The sequence below is a fragment of the Quercus lobata genome, chromosome 6 (genome assembly GCF_001633185.2).
Source record: "Quercus lobata isolate SW786 chromosome 6, ValleyOak3.0 Primary Assembly, whole genome shotgun sequence".
Taxonomy (NCBI): Eukaryota; Viridiplantae; Streptophyta; class Magnoliopsida; order Fagales; family Fagaceae; genus Quercus; species Quercus lobata.
Window position 1 is genome coordinate 16,728,002 of NC_044909.1, and position 19,327 is coordinate 16,747,328.

The window sequence follows — 19,327 nt, forward strand, 5'->3', positions numbered from 1 at the left end:
TTTCTAGTTGTGCATTTCAGACCATTTTTAAGAGATGCCCTTAGTTGGGTGGGGTGAAAAGTGATCCTACGAGTCAAATTTATGGAATGTGGATATAAAATTTGATGCTTTATAAATGCTGTTCATTTAAGAGAGAGAGAGAGAGATATATATATATATATATTTATATATATATATTTTATAAGGTTCATTCAAGATTTTAATAAACTTTTATTGAACTCATTAGAGATATTATACTTTATATTTAACACAATTAAACTTCGAGTAAGATATTTAGAGTTTAAATCTAAAAAAGAGCTTATGATCAAATCCAATTTACATAAAAACAAAAAAAATTCATTGATATATTAATATGATGATAAAGAATTATCATAATGTAACATATGTTATAGGTTCAAGTCCTATTATATTTATTTAAAAAAAAAATTTTAATCTTTTTTTGAGAGGGAACAAAATTTTAATTAGTGTTCACTGATTAGAGTCATTTAATTTAATACTTTTATGCTTTTCGCCCATGTGGCCCATGTCCTTATTTACCTCTTTAATAGTCATTTTTTGATTATAGTTTGTACTCATTTCACTTTTCACGCTTGGCAACCCTTTACTCTTCTTTCCATATTATTCTTTTCAAAATGATCATTACTCTTCTTTACATAGTAATTTCAGATTTAACAATCCAATTTTTTTATAAATTTATTTAAGGGTAGTTTTAAAAACTTATATATTTTTATAAGATAATAAATAATATTCCCTTAAGAAGTTTAATTTTTAAAACAAGACAAAAAAATTAAAACAGATGAAGTATTTAGTATTAATATTCTAATGAAGTCATTATTTGTTTTATATATTTACTTTTTGAAAAAGACGATTATAGTTTATTTTTAATAAGACCCTATTTGGTTAGCAAGTTCTAACACTAATTTTTACATTTTAAACAACTTTATACACATTTCAACACATTTTTTCACCCACACGTATATCAAAAACACTCAAAAAAAAAACTAAAAACAAAAAAAAAAAACACTCAAATAATATTACTTAAACTCCTTTACCAAATGGGCCCGAATAATTGGGGGAAAATGAATTTGAATTTTGAACTCAAAATTTTCTTGCAATTAATTGTTTGTTTTAAATAATTTATACCTAATTTTTTTTGATAACCTTAATTTTATTTTTGATACTGAATTTAAGAGAGCAATGTATAATTTTAAACTTTAGATTAAAAAATTGAATTAACTTTTTTTTACTGAATATTAAAAAATTGAATCCGATCTATACCAAACGTTGTATTCAAAATATTCCTTAAAAGTAAAGGAAAAAAAAATCAATGCTTGTGAATAAATTAGACTTTTTAAATGCAATAATGCCCTTGACTAGATTTTAACGGAAAGCTTGTGACAAAACCATGAGCGCGCCTTCACCATATCCCTGCCCCCCGCCCCCCAAAAACAATCTATTAAGCCACAGCTCCAACACTTTCCAATCCCATACTCGCTCCCTAATATTGCCACCTACCCAACTCTAAATCCAATCCAACAAACCCCATTGGCTAACCATACGTGTAACCCAAGGCTAATACATCACCGCTTCACCGCCACCCAATCACAGCGAGTTCACACCTATTTCCTATACACCCGCGAGTACGCCTAACCCCTTCATAGACTTTTAATTTTTTGTTTAATATTTTATATTTAAATTAAAGTTAAACTCGGTGAGAGAGCGGTATAGCCGAAAATTTCAGACCCAATTTAGCCGGCAAAAGCGAAAAACACAAAAAAAAGTCAGTCTCTCTCTCTCTCTCTGTCTCTTTAAATATCGTACGACGTCGTTCCTTGTTTTGCTCCTTATATCTCTGTGTCTTTGGTCTTATTTTCCTTTTGTGTTACAACACACTCTCGAATCACCAACAAGTTTCGAATCTCTGTTTTCTTTGTGTTTATTTGAATTGTTGTCCGTACAGCCATGGCCTTCGTTTCGTTCGTTGGGAGAGTGCTCTTTGCTTCGGTCTTCATTCTCGCTGCTTATCAAGAGTAAGCCCTTGGATCTGCTCTTTTTCTTCTTTTGATGTTTGTTGTTTTTGCTGTCGTGGAACTGTGATGTTGTTGCTCTGTTTGGCTGCTGAGAAACTGTGGGGGGAAAAAGACAGAGGCTGAAAAACTTTTAAAGTTGGATCTCTGAGTTTTCCTGTGTTTGGGAGTCGGGAAAGTGGGAGTTTTTTACTTAACCTACTCTAATGCGGCTACTTTGAAGTGAAAACGCGTTTGACTCTGATATTCAGTGTTATTTCTTTCTGTTTTTGCGTTTTTTGGGCTTCTGTTTTTTCTCGGGAACTAAAAGGTGTTGTATTTGGTCTGGTACTGGGCGTTTTTTTTTTTTTTTTGGCATTAGAGTTAGTAAGGTGGAAAATCTAGGGTTTTCGTTACTGGTTTTAGTGTATGCTTGCTTGTGCTACTTTAAACTTTGAATCTATTGGATCTGGTATATTTGAAAGTTTGATCCTATTTTTTTTGACGAATTAAGAACCATATATATATACTGGAATTTTAAAAATTTTATTGTAGAACTAGATGAGTGTAAATTTTGCTTCTTTGCTTAGTGATTTTGACTTTAGAAACAGCTAACTAATTTTTTGTTTTATTTAATTTTGGGTTTCATTTATAGCAACAAGAGATTTTGTATTTTTGATGTTTAGTGATTGTGCAATTATAAAGTGCTTAAATAAGTAGATCTTGTAAGGTTAAGCAGTGTTTATGTTTAATAGGTTTTTAAATGTTTGCTTCAGAAGGCCTGACTTGGTGTTTGCCATGATATGCTCTCATGGCGGTTTTTTAAGATTCATATTTTCAATGATGTTTTTTTTTTTTTTTTTTTTTTTTTTTTTTTTTTTTTTTTTGATCTTTCCTTGAAAAAAAATTGTTGATGGTTTGGGAAATGTATTGAGAATTTGGTGGGTAATTGTAAATGGAATTGTCCCGTATTTTTTTTTGGAAATTGCAGAAAGCCACTTGAAGTTATTAGTTGGCATAGATGAAATTTACAGTCTGACTGACTGGTAGCTTGGTCATTCTCTAGGTTGATCAGGATTGCATGTTACGATTAGATCACAACAAGACCACGACTTAGCCATTACTCTTTTGGTGACAGTAAGAAAAAGTTAATTGAGTAGACCATTTATACCAAATATTTGGTGATTGACACTGATTCCTTATTTGTGGTTATGTTATTAACCCTTTTGTTGGTAATGGGGAGTAGAGAAATTGACTATAAGATTGGGTTTGAGTCCTTATTTAAGTTTTTTTTTTTTTTGAAGTCTTTATTAGACCTTTTCCCTACGTAGGCAGTCATTGAGTGTTTATCTATTGGACTGATAGATTTGCCTTAGCTGTAACTTAGATTAATATGATTTGCATGCTGAGATTTATATACTTTTCCCTTAGACAGCAACCTAAGTGGATCAGAAATGGTATTAATGTTTAGCAGTAGTATATTAGCCTTGTTGATGATATTATGCATTAGAGTTGTTAGTTGAGAAGCACAAACACTCCAAAATCACTGGTGCGTATATGTCTGGAACACTCTTGGATGTGTCTTCAGTGTTTTGGGGGGAAAATTTGAAATTTTTATTTAAAAGAATATCTTAGATATGTTTCTATAGATTTTGATAGTTGTTACTTATTTTGAAAACTTAACATAAATAAAAAATATATCTAAAAAAAAATAAAATACACCTAAGGACATTAAATAATCAATTTCTTGTTGGATCTCCATTGTGCTGTGCCCTAATATTTCAAAAATTGCTAGGTTGTTGTGTCCGTGTTTGTGTCCATGCTTTTTAAGTTTTTAGGCCTCTGTATTTGATTGTATACTTGGTTTGGAAAACTTCTGTTCTTTGGAGTTTTTGGTTAGACCATCCATTGTTGGTGTCAAAGATTGGAATGGATGGTCTATCAAAAAGTCCCAAAGAACATTCATCCTATTTTTAGTACTGTTTTTTTCTCTATACAATGTGACTTGTTCTTGTTAAGTGTGTTTATTATTTATATTGTATAAGTTGGATGTTTGAAATGAACTGTTCCTATGTATAAAGAGTTATGTAACAAATAATACAGAAGCCCATACACGACATTGTGGAGAGCAATTCAAACAGGTTGTGGTTGACCTTGTGGAAGGTATTATCTTTCCAATATGATAGTGGGTTTTTGGATTGGCCCAATGGATTCTTTATGTTAGTAATCTTTGCAATACAGTTGAAGCTGCCCAAGTTTTTCAACTGACTCAAAGAAATTTTTTGATATTTTTAAGCAGAACCTGCCATTGCTGCTCTGTAAGTAGCCTGACATAAGATGCAGTTGTCAAAACTTGGTTCATTCTCTATGCGATACTTTTTTAAGGTCTTAAGTTGCTGACAGTCGTGGTCTAGTATTGCATGTCTTTACTTGACAGTAGGGTGTAGGGTGAATTTCCTGTCAAAGGCTCATTCTTCCATCTTTTTGTTTACACACTGTATTTGATAGCTCTTTCATTATTAATTATAGATGGTATTTGTTTTTGGTAAGGGATAATGAATTTTGTTGTGCCGACTGGGTTAGTGGTTTTTTGGGATCTAGGTTGATGGTGAACTGAACAACCAAAAATTTCCAGTATGGTTAAATAAACAATTCCAGCTGCCAGCTGGAGAGAACCCTCTAGTCCAGCTGGATACTATCAGCATCAATACTTGTATAAAATATCTGTGCTTGGTTTTGATTGAATTTGTTGTTTCCTCTTTCAGGTTCAATGATTTTGGTGTTGATGGTGGGCCGGCAGCAAAGTATCTGAGACCGAAATTCAACGTTTTCTTAGATCATGTGTCAACTCATTCTGGGTTGCAAGTGCCGGAAGTTCAAGTAAGAAATGCATTCATTTCTTATTACTGTAGAGATTACTAGATAATTTTATTTTGCTTTGCCATTTTGTTTTTTATTAAAATAAAAAACAACTCAATTCTGACTGTTGGATTTGTTATTGCCAGATTAAACATTTAGTGGCTGCTGCAATAGTATTGAAGGGCCTTGGAGGTCTTCTTTTCATATTTGGCAGCTCCCTTGGAGCTTATCTTCTGGTTTGTATAAGCACACCTCTCCCTGTTTTGTACTGTCAGATCAACCAGAATTGAAAAAATTGATGTGTTTGTTATTGTCTTGCACAGCTTCTGCATCAGGCATTTGCTACTCCTATATTGTATGATTTCTATAACTACGATGTTGAGCAGAAAGAGTATACTCAATATTTTCTGAAGTTTACACAGGTTAGAATCTTTGTGCCTTTTGAAATGGTTTGTCAAGTGGAGATGCTGAGGAAGAGAAGAGAGAGAGAGAGAGGGGGGGGGGGGTGTTCAATCTTTTTTTCCTGTTAAATTGTTAATTAATCTTTCTTTTTTGTTTGTGTTTTTGTAGAATTTGGCATTATTTGGGGCACTGCTGTTTTTTATTGGTATGAAGAACTCATTGCCCAGGAGACAAGCGAGGAAAAAGGCCCCAAAAACCAAGACAGTTTGAATGGAACATTTGGTAATATGAGGGTTCAGTTATTTGATCCGTCCAACAATGCCTGAATATTGTTCAGGAGCTAGTTTTGTATGCATGTATCAGTGCTTTCCAAAGTTTAGAGTACTACTATATTGGGATAAAAGAAGGAATTCAGGTTGTTTTGAGGGTGTGATGTTTCGTAGTTCGCTAGTTTATGCACATTCAATTGAGGTTCAGAAAGATTTGCAATTTATGATTATTAGTTCATTTGGTTCTTTGGTGGTTTATTAAGTATCTAATTTGTTTTAGGAGTTTTGAGGTAGGCGTGGGATTTATATATAAAACCCTTCACAAAATATGAAAATTTTCCTTTAAATATTAAATGTGATATTATGAAAATTATTTGAGGTAGGCGTGGGATTTATATATAAAACCCTTCACAAAATATGAAAGTTTTCCTTTAAATATTAAATGTGATATTATGAAAATTATTAATAGATATATATTTTTTGATTTGAATAGATATTTTTAATAATTGTATTTTTTATATGAAACTATTTATTCTATCATATGATTTGATTAGATTTTAATAGAAGTTTTAAATGTAGAATAATTTTAAATCAACTAGAAATAATATCAGACTATATCCATAATATAAGACAAAGTTACATGCTTTAAAAGTTAAGATGTCTTTACATTTTCACAATACCTTATTTTTAGTTATGGTTGGTTTTAGTATGATATTTTATTATTTTATTTTTACTTATAAGGAATTATTATCTCAACAATTGTAAAAATATTGTATCAATTTGTTATGTTAATATTTTATTATACTGTGAAACAGTGTGAATTGGACAAACTAAAAATAATGTAACAAACCTAGTGTAACTTTACCACATTTACAAAAAAAAAAAAAAAAAACCACCAGTGAAATAGTGCAAATTGAACAATTAAATTAAAAATATTTTAGTGAAGTTACTTGCATTCACTTTTTTTATTTATAGATATAAGGAACTAATACTTTAATAATTGTGAAAATATTGTGACAATTTTTGTATCTAACAACTCCTAAACCAAAATACACATATAATATATATACTAAAAAAGAAAAACAAAAACACAAATGTGTAGCTCAAACCAAGCTAGTGAAGTGATAAAAAAATAGAAAGAAATATGCTATCTCATTGAAGTGGTGTGTTTATCCATTGACCAAACTAAAGCTTCTATAGAAAGTACTAAACAGAGTGTTTTTTAGTAGCTAGTGTCCAAAAACTTAACCAAAAATGTCTGTAGATAGAGCCCCTGGCGGAGCCAGAATTTAAGTTCGGGAGGCAAAATTAAAAGACAGTATTAAAAATGCAATTAATTTGGAAATTTTAATTAGTATTAATAACAAAATAAAACAATTTTACTTAGTGAGAAGGGTATAGAGGTAAATGGGTCAAAATAAAAATTAAAGAGACATGCTATCAATAGTGTCAATCAGTGTTTTGTTGCTTTTTATTTTCCAGTGATATTTTGTAGTTGTTAGTGTGGATGTGGAGTGTGTTTTGTTCTTTTCTATTTCAGGTGGGGCAAAGAAGCAAACTTTTGGCATTAAATAGGTAGAGTGCAGAAACTTTTAGAGGAGTCAGGCGGGTCAATTGCGCCCCCACCCCCCCCTCTCTGGATAGAGCCATTGGCTTAAAAGGAAAAAAGAAAATGTATTGATATCCGATGGAAGAAAAGTAATAAATAAGGAGAAAGGAAAAAAAAATTGTTATTAGGCGAACGAGTGAAGAAAGCAATAGGTATTCTTTTAATCATTAGATCTTTTGAAATTCATCACATAAAAAATGTGTAACTTTATTGATATGATGTTCTTTCATCAAAGGAAATTGTATATTCTTGCATACACTTCGTCACAATTGGTACATATGTCAAGTAGCGATTTGATTAATTTTCACAATTATTAATGGTGGTCTCTATGTGTAAGTAATTTAATCTAATCACGTATTGACAAATGTGTAAATTGTGTCAAAGTGTGGCAAAATGTGTCAATAACTCCAAGATTATTGACTTCATATACATACATGAAAAAAAATGAAAATTTGGTTACCCCAGATAAAATATAATTAAAAATTCTCAGCTTATTCTATTATACAAATTTTATTGCCATCTGAACCCGTCTACAAAATATTTTATATATGACTTGCCAAGAGTAACGATATAAAATAAATCATTAATATACAATGCATTCATTTTGCAATTTGAAGGGGTTCAGGAGTGTCATTTTAGAGTGCGTGCGACTCTCAAGGTCCATTTGTCCTTACTCGTTACCAATGTATAATTTTGCATTTAATGAAATTCTATTGCTTTTTCATAAGTAAATAAAAAAGAGGTCAACTCTTATCGCATCATTAAAGCTCAACTCAGTTAACCAATCCAGACTTGAGAATATAGTTTTCTCAAGTTACGGCCTACGAATATGATGACTAACAGAGTTTTAGGACGAATTTAACTTCACAATAGGTCATTATAGATATAGGAAAATGTTAATAAGTGCTCTTAGAGCATTGGTTAACAATTCATTTTAGAAAAGTTTTGACATAATTTTTGTGAAAAATAAAAAAAAACTGTTAAAACATTAATTGGATTGTTAACTAATACTCTAAAAATACTCATTAACATGACCCATAGATATAAGGAGGAACACTTTGTGAAGGAGATTTTGCTATGACATCAGTGCACCAAGGGTTTTGTACCAAGTAAAAGTCATCGACATTGGAATTGAAGATCAAAGAGTAAAGTTGTCGTATCAAGAACCTTCACCAACCGCGTAGAGTTTCAATTTTTTGTAGACTGGACCAGTGGGTTAGAGGGTAACCCCTATATCTTGATCCCCAATTTTGGCATTGTAAAAATTTAATAAGTGGTTTTTGATGGGACCAACGAACCCCTTGGCTCAGACGAACTCAGTAGACACCTCCGTCCACCACTCCACATCACTGACGAATGGAGACGAGCCATTTAATGAAGTATTCAATACCTCAGACGGTTACAAGACTAACTGTATAGACCATTGGAGGCTCATTAAAGCCTACATTACTGAGCCTAAAGGCGTTACCAAAAGAGGCATTAAGGCTAAAATAAAGGCCACAACGTCTAGATGTTGTGAAACCATATATAAACACTCTTCAGAACCAAAACAAGGTACACATTTCTTATATGCTAATACGCCATTATTTGGATATTTTCTGAAGAAGTTATCACACACTAACTTTATCATTGGAAACCCTGTGGCAGGCACCACACCGATGACCACCTAAGGAAGGCCCTTAACGACGATTGCAGGCACAGGAACGAGGTTGCTGACTCATCTGGATGAGTCTACTTGACTGACGATCTCTGCTTCATCAGTTTGGCGCTATTTGTGGGGATGAAATTTTCGTACCTAGGTTCGGGAACGTAATTCCATTCAACTCATAAGTCCAAATGGAGCCCAACACTCCCTAGGATTCTACAACATTAGCTCTGCAAATCCAAACACTCACGGCTAGCGTGGAAGAGCTTACCCGACATGTAAAGTTGTGATTGACAACTATGTTTTATGTTGGCTTTATTCCAGGACAAAAAGTGTTGTAATTGCATTAATTTATTTTCTTGTATTTTGTGAGATTTTATTGTATTGGGTTTAGTATTAAGTTGGTGAAGAATTGAGCATAAAATGAAGAATCAGTGGATTTCGCGAGTGTCTCGCTAGAAGCTAACCCGCAAAAGAGCCATGTGAGAAGCACATGACTGGAAGCTGAAGAGTCGTACTAGGTTCTCAGTTTCGCGAGTGTCTCACGGGTAAGGCTTTCCCGCGAGATAGTCGCGAAATATTCCGCTTGGAGGATTTTTAAGTGTGACTTTCTTACCCTTCATCCATACTATATATACCCTCATTATCCACAAATTGTAAAGGAGGCCATTCAGAGAGAAAAACCCTAGATAGGTTTTCTACAACACACACACACACATCTTTTAGAGAGAGAGCTACACATTCTTAGAGAGAAATCATTCTAGTCTCTTCTTCTTCCCTCTCCCATTGTCATACCTTGAGAGGAGATTTGTACCCAAACACAACCCACACCTATTCAAAGTGTAGAAAGTGTTTTGGAGTATGGGAAGCTTTGGGAATTTGCCAAAAGAAGCTGGTGAGGCTTGGTGGATGCAATCGGGCATATTGCGGGGTCTGGAGAGCTAGACAAGACACGGTTCCGAAGATTTGTTGGAGTAGGAGCTTGGAAGGCTTAGGTATATTGGGTAGATTAGGCTTGGAGGGTCTCTTGCTATTTGTGTATCCTAACTTATTGTCTAGTGGATTGATTTACCGCTTGGACGGCGGCAGAGAGATTTTTCTCTGAGTTCTTCGGTTCCCTCTTTGATAACACATCACCGTGTTATCTTGTGTTTGCATTTCTCTTCCCTTACTCTTGTACTTTAGTTTTATTGTTTGTTGTTCATCTTTATGCACTAGAGTAGTATCGGTTGTTTGCGCTTCATTTATTCTTATTTTCGCATTTAGCTAAGTTAGAGTAAAAGCAATCTAGCCATAATTTTTAATTGGGGTTCTAAACAAGCTCTTGTGTTTTTTAACACAAATTCGAGCTTTCACAACAAAACCAAGAAATGAGATTGGGGCTATAGCAAGAGGAGAACCGGTCTGGGATCAACCAGGATGACGATGGGGACAGCCAAAGAAGGGACGAACACCGACGACCTGCCACTCCATAAGAACCGAGCTCGGATTTTCTTAGGGAAATGAGAAAGGAGATGGAGAACTGAGGAGTGCAATCAAGGAAAAACAGACCGAAACTTAGACCGTATGGTTAGGAGGACAGATTCACCCTTTACCACGCAGTCCTGGAGTGCCCAATGCCCTCAAAGTTTCGCCTACCACAGCTTGAGCCGTTTGACGAGCTGAAGGATCCTTTGGATCACCTCAACACCTTCAAGACAACTTTGGATCTTTAGCAGCCCCCTAACGAGATATTATGCCGCTTTTTCCCTACTACCCTTAAAGAAGCTGCGAGGGAGTGGTTCATAAAGTTACCAACGTCGTCCATCGACGACTTCGAGCAGCTGAGCAACTCCTTCTTATGCCACTTCGTCGGAGGACAATGCCCAAAAAGGCTGGCAGACCACCTGCTTACAATTAAATAAGGAGAAAAGGAGACCTTGAGGTCGTATGTGAAATGTTTCACTCGATAAACTTTAGAGGTGGATGAAGCGGATGACAAAGTGTAGTTGATGGCCTTTAAAACCAGGTTGAAGTCCAAGGAGTTCGTGGTCTTGCTCGCGAAGATTCCCCCATGGACGATTGCAGAAATGCTTCTAAAGGCGTAGAAGTACATGAACGCTGAGGATGCCCTAGCAGCAATTGAAGAAGTAGAAAAGCCCAATGAGAGGGAAAGAAAGGGCAACGATTGGAGATGATGAAAAAGGGAGCGGACAGATCGTCAAAATGCTGATGGGAATAAAAGGAAAGACGATAAAACCATTCGGATGGTAAGATCACTCCTTTAGTTATGCCTGTTGATAAAATTCTAGCATAGATTAAAGATGAGCACTACCTCAAGTGGCCAAGGTCGTTACACTCGTCACCCAATGTTCGTGACAAGAGGAAATACTGCCGTTTCCATAAAGATCATGGCCATTATATAGAAGACTATAGAGACCTGAAGGAGCATATAGAGGAACTCATACAAATAGGGAAGTTGCAAAAATTTGTAAAAAAAGGAGATTCCAGCAGGTTCAGGGAAGATAATAGGGACAAGCCCGAAGCCTCTTCGAGAGACGAAGACGACAAGTCAAATTGTCAACAGAGTGTAATAAGGGTGAAAGCTCGAATTTGTGTTAAAAAAAACAAGAGCTTGTTTAGACCCCCAATTAAAAATTACGGCTAGATTGTTTTTACTTTAACTTATCTAAATGCAAAAACAAGAGTAAATGAAGCACAAACAACCGATACTACTCTAGTGCATAAACATGAATAACAAACAATAAAAGTAAAGTACAAGAGTAAGGGAAGAGAGATGCAAACACAAGATAACACGGTGATGTGTTATCGAAGAGGAAATCAAAGAACTCGGTAAAAAACCTATCCGCCGCCCTCCAAGCGGTAAATCGATCCACTAGACAATAAGTTAGGACACATGAATAGCAAGATACCCTCTAAACCGAATCTACCCAATATACCTATACCCTCTAAGCTCCTACACCAGCAAGACTTTTCGGAACCGTGTCTTGTCTAACTCTCCGGATCCCGCAATATGCCCGATTGCATCTGCCAAGCCTTACCGGCTTCTTTTGGCAAATCCCCAAAGCTTCCCAAACTCCAAAACACTTTCTACACTTTGAATATGTATGGGTTGTGTTTGGGTACAAATCTCCTCTCAAGGTATGACAATGGGAGAGGGAAGGAGAAGAGGCTAGAATGATTTCTCTCTAAGAATGTTTAGCTCATTCTCTAAAAGATGGGTGTGTGTATTGTAGAAACCTATCTAGGGTTTTTCTCTCTGAATGGTCTCCTTTACAATTGTGGGTAATGAGGGTATATATAGTATGGGTGAAGAGTAAGAAAGTCATACTTAAAAATCCTCCAGGCAGAATGTTTCGCGACTATATCGCGGGAAGGCCTTACTCGCGAGACACTCGTGAAATTGACAGCCTGGCATGACTCTTCAGCTTCCATTAATGTGCTTCTCACATGGCTCTTTTGCGAGTTAGCTTCTAGCGAGATACTCGCGAAATCCACTTATTCTTCATTTTATGCTCGATTCTACACCAACTTAATACTAGACCCAATACAACAATAAAATCCCATAAAATATAAGGTAATAAATTAATGCAATTACAACACTTTTTGTCATGGAATAAAGCCAACATAAAATATAGTTGTAAATCACAACTTTACAATCTCCCCCTTTAGCTATTCCATGACAAAACACCCTATAATAGACTCTAGACTTAAACGTGAGTTTGAGAACAATGACAAAACTCACTAACACCTAAATTTAGAAGCTGTAATGAACTCGGAACATGTATACCTGTAACTTGAAACACTTCCACAAAACACATTAGACCCTCAAGGTAAATCAAGTGATAAAAGGACAAGTATAATGTAATAAGTAAAATGCGATCAAGTAAACATGTACTGAAACATATGAGCAACTTGATCAAGCACGTGACAGTCATATGGAAATGACCACAATGATCATATAGCAAAGCAAATGATCATCCGAACATACAACTAATAAAGCACAATAGCATAAGATGTATGCATGTCCAACACATAAACACGATGCGATGAGAGCAACAAAGCATAGATACTAAATGTAACTTAAAGCACCATAAAGCAACGAGAAAACAAGCATAAAGTAAAACAAAACAAAACAAGGTTTTCTCATAAAGAATGTCTTCTTCCCCTTGGTATATGCATCTCCCCTATGGCTTTCTCCCCCTATGGCTTTCTCCCCCTACGAATGTGCACGAGGTAGAATTTCTCCACCTAAGAATGTGCATATGAGTCATATAGAAATGACGAAACACATTGGTATACTCTCCGATATACTCTTCCCTTTTTTGTCACGAATAGACAAATGAATCAAAAGGAAGGAGGGAAAGAAAATAAGATATGAACAAAGGTAAAAGATGATGCATGAAGGGTGTAAGATGAATGAGAAAATGAAGTTCAAATGAAAGATAAAACATCTTAAAGACACAATGCTACAAAGCATAAAGTAAACATGACATGCTAAGGATGATGGAACATGATATAGACCTAGGCTTGGCATAGACACAAGAACATGTTATATGTGCTAAAAGGTCTAAAAAGACTTAACTAGCATGAGTGAATGCAAAACATGTCAAGTATTAGAGTGTGTGCAGCAAAGGTGCATCTAGTGTGCATGTGAGATGCATGACCAATACATGAGTAAGCACTCAAGGGGTAAAGTGTATAAAACACACAACCAATGATTAAAATATGAATAATTATGGTGATCCCCAAAAATTGGTACTCATTGGAGTCCAAAACAACGAGAAAATGCCATTTGGACATTTTATCAAACGCTTAGAGTGCACATACTACACATGTAAGATAAACAATGCATGAACATATGAAAATCTTACCTAAATACATGTTATTTTTTGCAACAAGGGGCCAACATCCAAAGAAAATCATCATTTAAAACAAGACTCAATAAAAAAAGATTGACAAAAAATAAATTTCCCAACTCCCATTTGAGAAAATTCCAACTATGAACATAAAACCTCCAAAAACATAATCTAAGGATCAAAATCAATGAAAAGAGTTAAAGATTACCTTAGGGATGTTTATGAAATGTAAAACACTTAAAATTAGTTTGGTTTTGATGTTGAAACATTAAAATAGGGGTTTGGGAGAAGATGGGAGACGTTTAAAACAAATGTCCCCCGAAATGCCCTTTAAAAAGCTAATATGGAAATTTTCGTGGGAAGATTACTCATGAAATTACTCGCGAAATTTTTCGCAGGTAAGTCTTACTTGTGAAATAGTCACGAAACTCTCTGTCCAGACATCGTGACTGAGCTTTACTCGCGAAATTTTTTGCGGGTAAGCCTTACTTGCGAAAACACCCAGGAAACATGTTTTTCACTCAAAACAATTTGAAATTTTTTGAAAAACATGGGTGATACAAATCACCTCCAAAAGCAAACAAAAAGAACAAAAAACTTTTTGGTTTGATCCACATATGGTTGAGCACACATACATCATATTTGAACATATACAATTACACAAATGAAATAAGCATTCATTGAACATTAGACTTGTGTATTGTGTGTGTGTGTATCAAATGTGGAATAGTCCTTAGTCTAGAGTGAAACTTCAATGGTTAATTTAATCAAGTCATACACAACTAGTACTAAGTCAAGTGGTCTATCTCAATTATAGAAATGAACATATATGACCTTTCACAAGAAAATGATTACATATTTTTGAAGCTTTACATTTGGCTTCTTTACAATACATAACATTTGATCATTTTTGAACAATACATCTCATTTTGAAATTTTGAAATTTCATTTTTGAGAATAAGCCTTTGGCTTTTTGGGCACCATACATTTTAATACAAGTCGCTTTCCCTTTTTCCTAATCAAATACTAGTATGTACGACGGCTTTTGCAGCTCACTATCTCTTTTCATTTTGAGATTCACATTTATTGAGCCTTTTAAGTAAAAACATAAAAAGTGTTGGGAGATATATAGGCACAAGTCTATGCATGTATCAAAACCAACAAAACTATTGACCAATTATTCATGATAAGCTTGAAGATCGATTTATAACAGTCACACATAGATTTCAAGATTTTTCCCACAAAGATAGATGTGCATACATAACATGCTAAGCTCGTAAATGCACTACGCCATCAGTATGAAGGTACTAGGCGAAACTCACATATGACATGTGCTCAAACATATACGGTTAGACTTTTTGAGTTTTTCACTTTTTATGTGGTTTTGGATTTTTACTCACACAAAACAAAAGCAATAAAGTAAGATCAAAAACAAAAACAAAACAATGCATATAAAGAGATGCATGATGCACAAATGCATGACAATGAAGCATCTAATCCATGAAGGGTCCTACAAAAATCGAAAGAATTAGATCAAGGACCAAAAAGAGCATAAGCTCAACCATAGGAACCCTTCCTCATCCAAATAAAATGATTGTTTGGAATGAGTGTCTCATGAGAAGTGAGACGGGGGTTGGAAGAATGAGAACCGGAGATGCACATAGACAAGGAGATAAGAATATCAAAAACTTTCTTCAACAACTTACCATTTTCCTCCAAATCCGGTTTTGCTTTTATAGTGCAACTTCCAAAAAGCTAAAATTTCTCTTTTCTTTTTATTCTTTTAAGAGCTTGAAACTTAGAGCAATGAGATCTAAGATGACCAAAGGAACCACAATGGTGACAAACAATGTGTTTAGGTCCACTAAGCCTTTTGGGAAGGGATCTAACAACATGAGTTTGTTCTCTCTTTAACTTAGGGTATTGAGGTCTTACATAACCGATCACACCACAATGGTGGCACTTAGGAACAAACTTAGATCCACTCAATTCCTTAGGATGTGACCTAAACAAAGGTTTAGGCTTAAGAGCCTTTCTCTCCACCTTTTGATTTCTTTTGTGTGGAGGAATGTACACTGATTTGTCCTTTGAGATAGAACACACAATAGACACAAAATTGGGTCCCACAACATGATTGCAACATATATTTTCTTCATTTTTAGCAACAGGTTCAGCAATCAAACACTTGGCATGCATCTTAAGAGATTCATTTTCACATTTAAGATCATCAACAAGTTTGTTAGACAAAACAAGTTTAGCATCCAAGTCCATATTCAAACATTCAAATTCTTTCAACTTTTCAAGAGAATTTTCAGAAAGCTTCTTATACTTTTCAACCAATTTACTGGATTCAATGAGCTTAGCAATCAAATCATTCTTTTCACAACGAAACTTGCTCAAATTCTTATGAAACTTCTTAGCTCATTTCTTCAAGAGTTTGATGTTAGGAAGATTAAAAACACCCAAAGATTCATGTAACATGGCATCACAATCATGTGGATAAACACTCATAGAGGCATTTTCACAAACATATGGCACGTTACAATCAACAATATCCATAGAAGCATACAAAGTATTATCCATGGCAATACACACAAGGGGTCAAGGATCACACTTAGGTAATGAAACTAAAACAAGTGTACCTGCTTTGAATTTGTGTTAAGAAACACAAGAGCTTGTTTAGACCCCTAATTAAAAATTATGGCTAGATTGCTTTTACTCTAATTTATCTAAGTGCGGAAATAAGAGTAAATGAAGCGCAAACAACCGATACTACTCTAGTACATAAACATGAACAACAAAGAATAAAAGTAAAGCACAAAAGTAAGGGAGGAGAGATGCAAACACAAGATAACACGACGATGTGTTATGGAAGAGGAAACTGAAGAACTCAGCGGAAAACCTCTCCACCGCCATCCATGCTGTAAATCGATTCACTAGACAATAAGTTGGGATACACGAATAGCAAGAGGCCCTCCAAGCCTAATCTACCGAATATATCTAAGCCCTCCAAACTCCTACTCCAACAAGGCTTCTTGGAACAGTGTCTTGTCTAACTCTTTGGATCTCACAATATGTCCGATTGCATCTGCCAAGCCTCACTGACTTCTTTTGGCAAATCCCCAAAGCTTCCTAAGCTCCAAAACACACTCTACACTCTAAATAGGTGTGGGTTCCATTTGGGTACAAATCTCCTTTCAAGGTATGACAATGGGAGAGGGAAGGAGAAAATGCTAGAATGATTTCTCTCTAAGGATGTGTAGCTCTCTCTCTAAAAGATGGGGGTGTGTGTTGTAGAAAACCTATCTAGGGTTTTTCTCTCTGAATGGCCTCCTTTACAATTTGTGGGTAATGAAGGCATATATAGTATGGGTGAAGGGTAAGAAAGTCACATTTAAAAATCCATCAGGCAGAATGTTTCGTGACTATCTCGTGGGAAGGCCTTACCTGTGATACACTCGCAAAACTGATAGCCTGGTACGACTTTTCAGCTTCCAGTCATGTGCTTCTCACATGGCTCTTTTGCGGGTAAGCTTCTAGCAGGATACTCGCGAAATCCACTGATTCTTCATTTTATGCTCAATTCTTCACCAACTTAATACTAAACTCAATACAATAAAATCTCACAAAATATAAGGAAATAAATTAATGCAATTACAATACTTTTTGCCATGGAATAAAACCAACATAAAACATAGTTGTAAATCACAACTTTATAAGGGGAAATAAAGATGATCACAGGAGGACCATCCACAGGGGGGTCGTTCAGATCTCTCAAGAAGTCATACTAGAAGCAGGTGAATAGCATCCATAGGATACCACCCTTGAAGCAAAGATGGATGGACATGGATATCCTGTTCTCAGAAGAAGATGTCAGAGGATTGAAGCAGCCGCATGACAATCCCTTAGTTATCATGCTTATGATAGAAGGGTTCAATACTAGGAGAAGCCTTGTATACAACGGCAGCTTTGCGAACATCATCTTCCTTTCCGCTTTTCAACAGTTGAAGGTGGCCCCTGAGAGGCTACGTCCCTTTGAGTCTCCGCTTGTTAGCTTCAGTGGAGACAAAGAATATCTTAAAGTTATAGTGACACTAACGGTCACAGTGGGAGCTTACCCACGACAACTGACTCATCAACTGGACTTCCATAGGGGAAATAAAGATGATCACAGGAGGACCATCCACAGGGGGGTCGTTCAGATCTCTCAAGAAGTCATACTAGAAGCAGGTGAATAGCATCCATAGGATACCACCCTTGAAGCAAAGATGGATGGACATGGATATCCTGTTCTCAGAAGAAGATGTCAGAGGATTGAAGCAGCCGCATGACAATCCCTTAGTTATCATGCTTATGATAGAAGGGTTCAATACTAGGAGAAGCCTTGTATACAACGGCAGCTTTGCGAACATCATCTTCCTTTCCGCTTTTCAACAGTTGAAGGTGGCCCCTGAGAGGCTACGTCCCTTTGAGTCTCCGCTTGTTAGCTTCAGTGGAGACAAAGAATATCTTAAAGTTATAGTGACACTAACGGTCACAGTGGGAGCTTACCCACGACAACTGACTCATCAACTGGACTTCCTGGTGGTAGACTGTCCCTCATCATACAATATGATCATCAGGAGGCCCACGCTTAATCGTTGGAAGGCAGCTACATCCACCTATTGCCTGAAGGTAAAATTCTTGACAGAATATGGTGTAGGCGAGGTAAAAGAAGATCAAGTGCTGCTCAAAGAGTGCTACCAAGCGGTGTTAGCTATAAAGGAAAACCATACGTGGATGATCGAGGAAAAAGAAGAAGAGAAAGTGGAAGCCCTGGAAATGGTGGAGTTGGTAGACGGAGAACCAATGAAGATGACTAGGATCAGGACGACCCTGAGTTTCGAGATAAGGATGAGACTAGTCCAATTCCTCAAGGAGAACCTAGACATTTTCATATGGAGCCACGAGGACATGCCAAACATATCCATAAAAGTCATCCAATATAGGCTAAACATGGACCCCAAGAAAAAGTCTGTCCAGCAGAGACGACGAGTCTTTGCTTCAGAACAGAACCAAGATACCACAGATGAGGTCAACAAATTGCTAGCAGCTGACTTTATCCGTGAGGTCTACTACCTAGACTGGCTCGCCAACGTCGTCCTGGTAAAGAAAGCAAACGGGAAATAGAGGATGTGCGTAGACTTCACGGACTTAAACAAGGCCTACCCAAAGGACAGTTTCCCTCTGCCAAGGATAGATCAGCTGATGGATTCCATAACAGGATATAAGCTATTGACGTTCATGGATGCATTCTCGAGGTACAATCAAATAAAAATGGTAGAAGAGGATCAGGAGAAAACAACCTTCATCACAAGCCAAGGGCTCTACTACTACAAGGTAATGCCCTACGAATTAAAGAACGCAGGACCAACCTACCAAAGGTTAGTAAACAAAATGTTCAGCAAGCAAATTGGGGGGAACATGGAAGTGTACGTGGATGACATGCTTGTCAAGAGAAAGGAAGAGTCTGCTCACCTGGACGATCTCCAAGAGACGTTCACCACCCTCAGGCAGTACCAAATGAAGTTAAACCCTAGTAAATGCGCCTTTGGGGTAGAGTCAAGGAAGTTCTTAGGGTTCATGGTGTCCCAAAGAGGGATAGAAGCAAAACTAGAGAAGGTGCGAGCCATACTTGA

General features: G+C 35.9%; 1 protein-coding gene across 2 annotated transcripts; it reads left to right on the plus strand.

The window, feature by feature from the left end:
• Positions 1–1,695: 1,695 nt before the first annotated feature.
• LOC115993544 lies at positions 1,696–5,783 on the plus strand. Of its 2 annotated transcripts, XM_031117484.1 has the most exons (6): positions 1,696–1,780; positions 1,961–2,030; positions 4,772–4,886; positions 5,012–5,101; positions 5,189–5,287; positions 5,436–5,783. In XM_031117484.1, the coding sequence occupies exons 2-6, from the start codon at positions 1,963–1,965 to the stop codon at positions 5,535–5,537; spliced, it is 474 nt and encodes a 157-aa protein (XP_030973344.1). In that variant the 5' UTR covers positions 1,696–1,780; positions 1,961–1,962; the 3' UTR covers positions 5,538–5,783. The 2 variants fall into 2 exon arrangements, with proteins under 2 accessions (XP_030973344.1, XP_030973343.1); XM_031117483.1 differs by lacking the exon at positions 1,696–1,780 and having other exon boundaries at positions 1,793–2,030.
• Positions 5,784–19,327: the final 13,544 nt, after the last annotated feature.

What these genes read in the sequence shown, in the direction of transcription:
- LOC115993544 (XM_031117484.1), top strand. Translation starts at nt 1,963, where the DNA reads ATGGCCTTCGTTTCGTTCGTTGGGAGAGTGCTCTTTGCTTCGGTCTTC. An exon ending in TGCAAGTGCCGGAAGTTCAA is followed by an intron (nt 4,887 to 5,011) that starts GTAAGAAATGCA and finishes TGTTATTGCCAG; the next exon opens with ATTAAACATTTAGTGGCTGC. An exon ending in ATTTTCTGAAGTTTACACAG is followed by an intron (nt 5,288 to 5,435) that starts GTTAGAATCTTT and finishes GTGTTTTTGTAG; the next exon opens with AATTTGGCATTATTTGGGGC.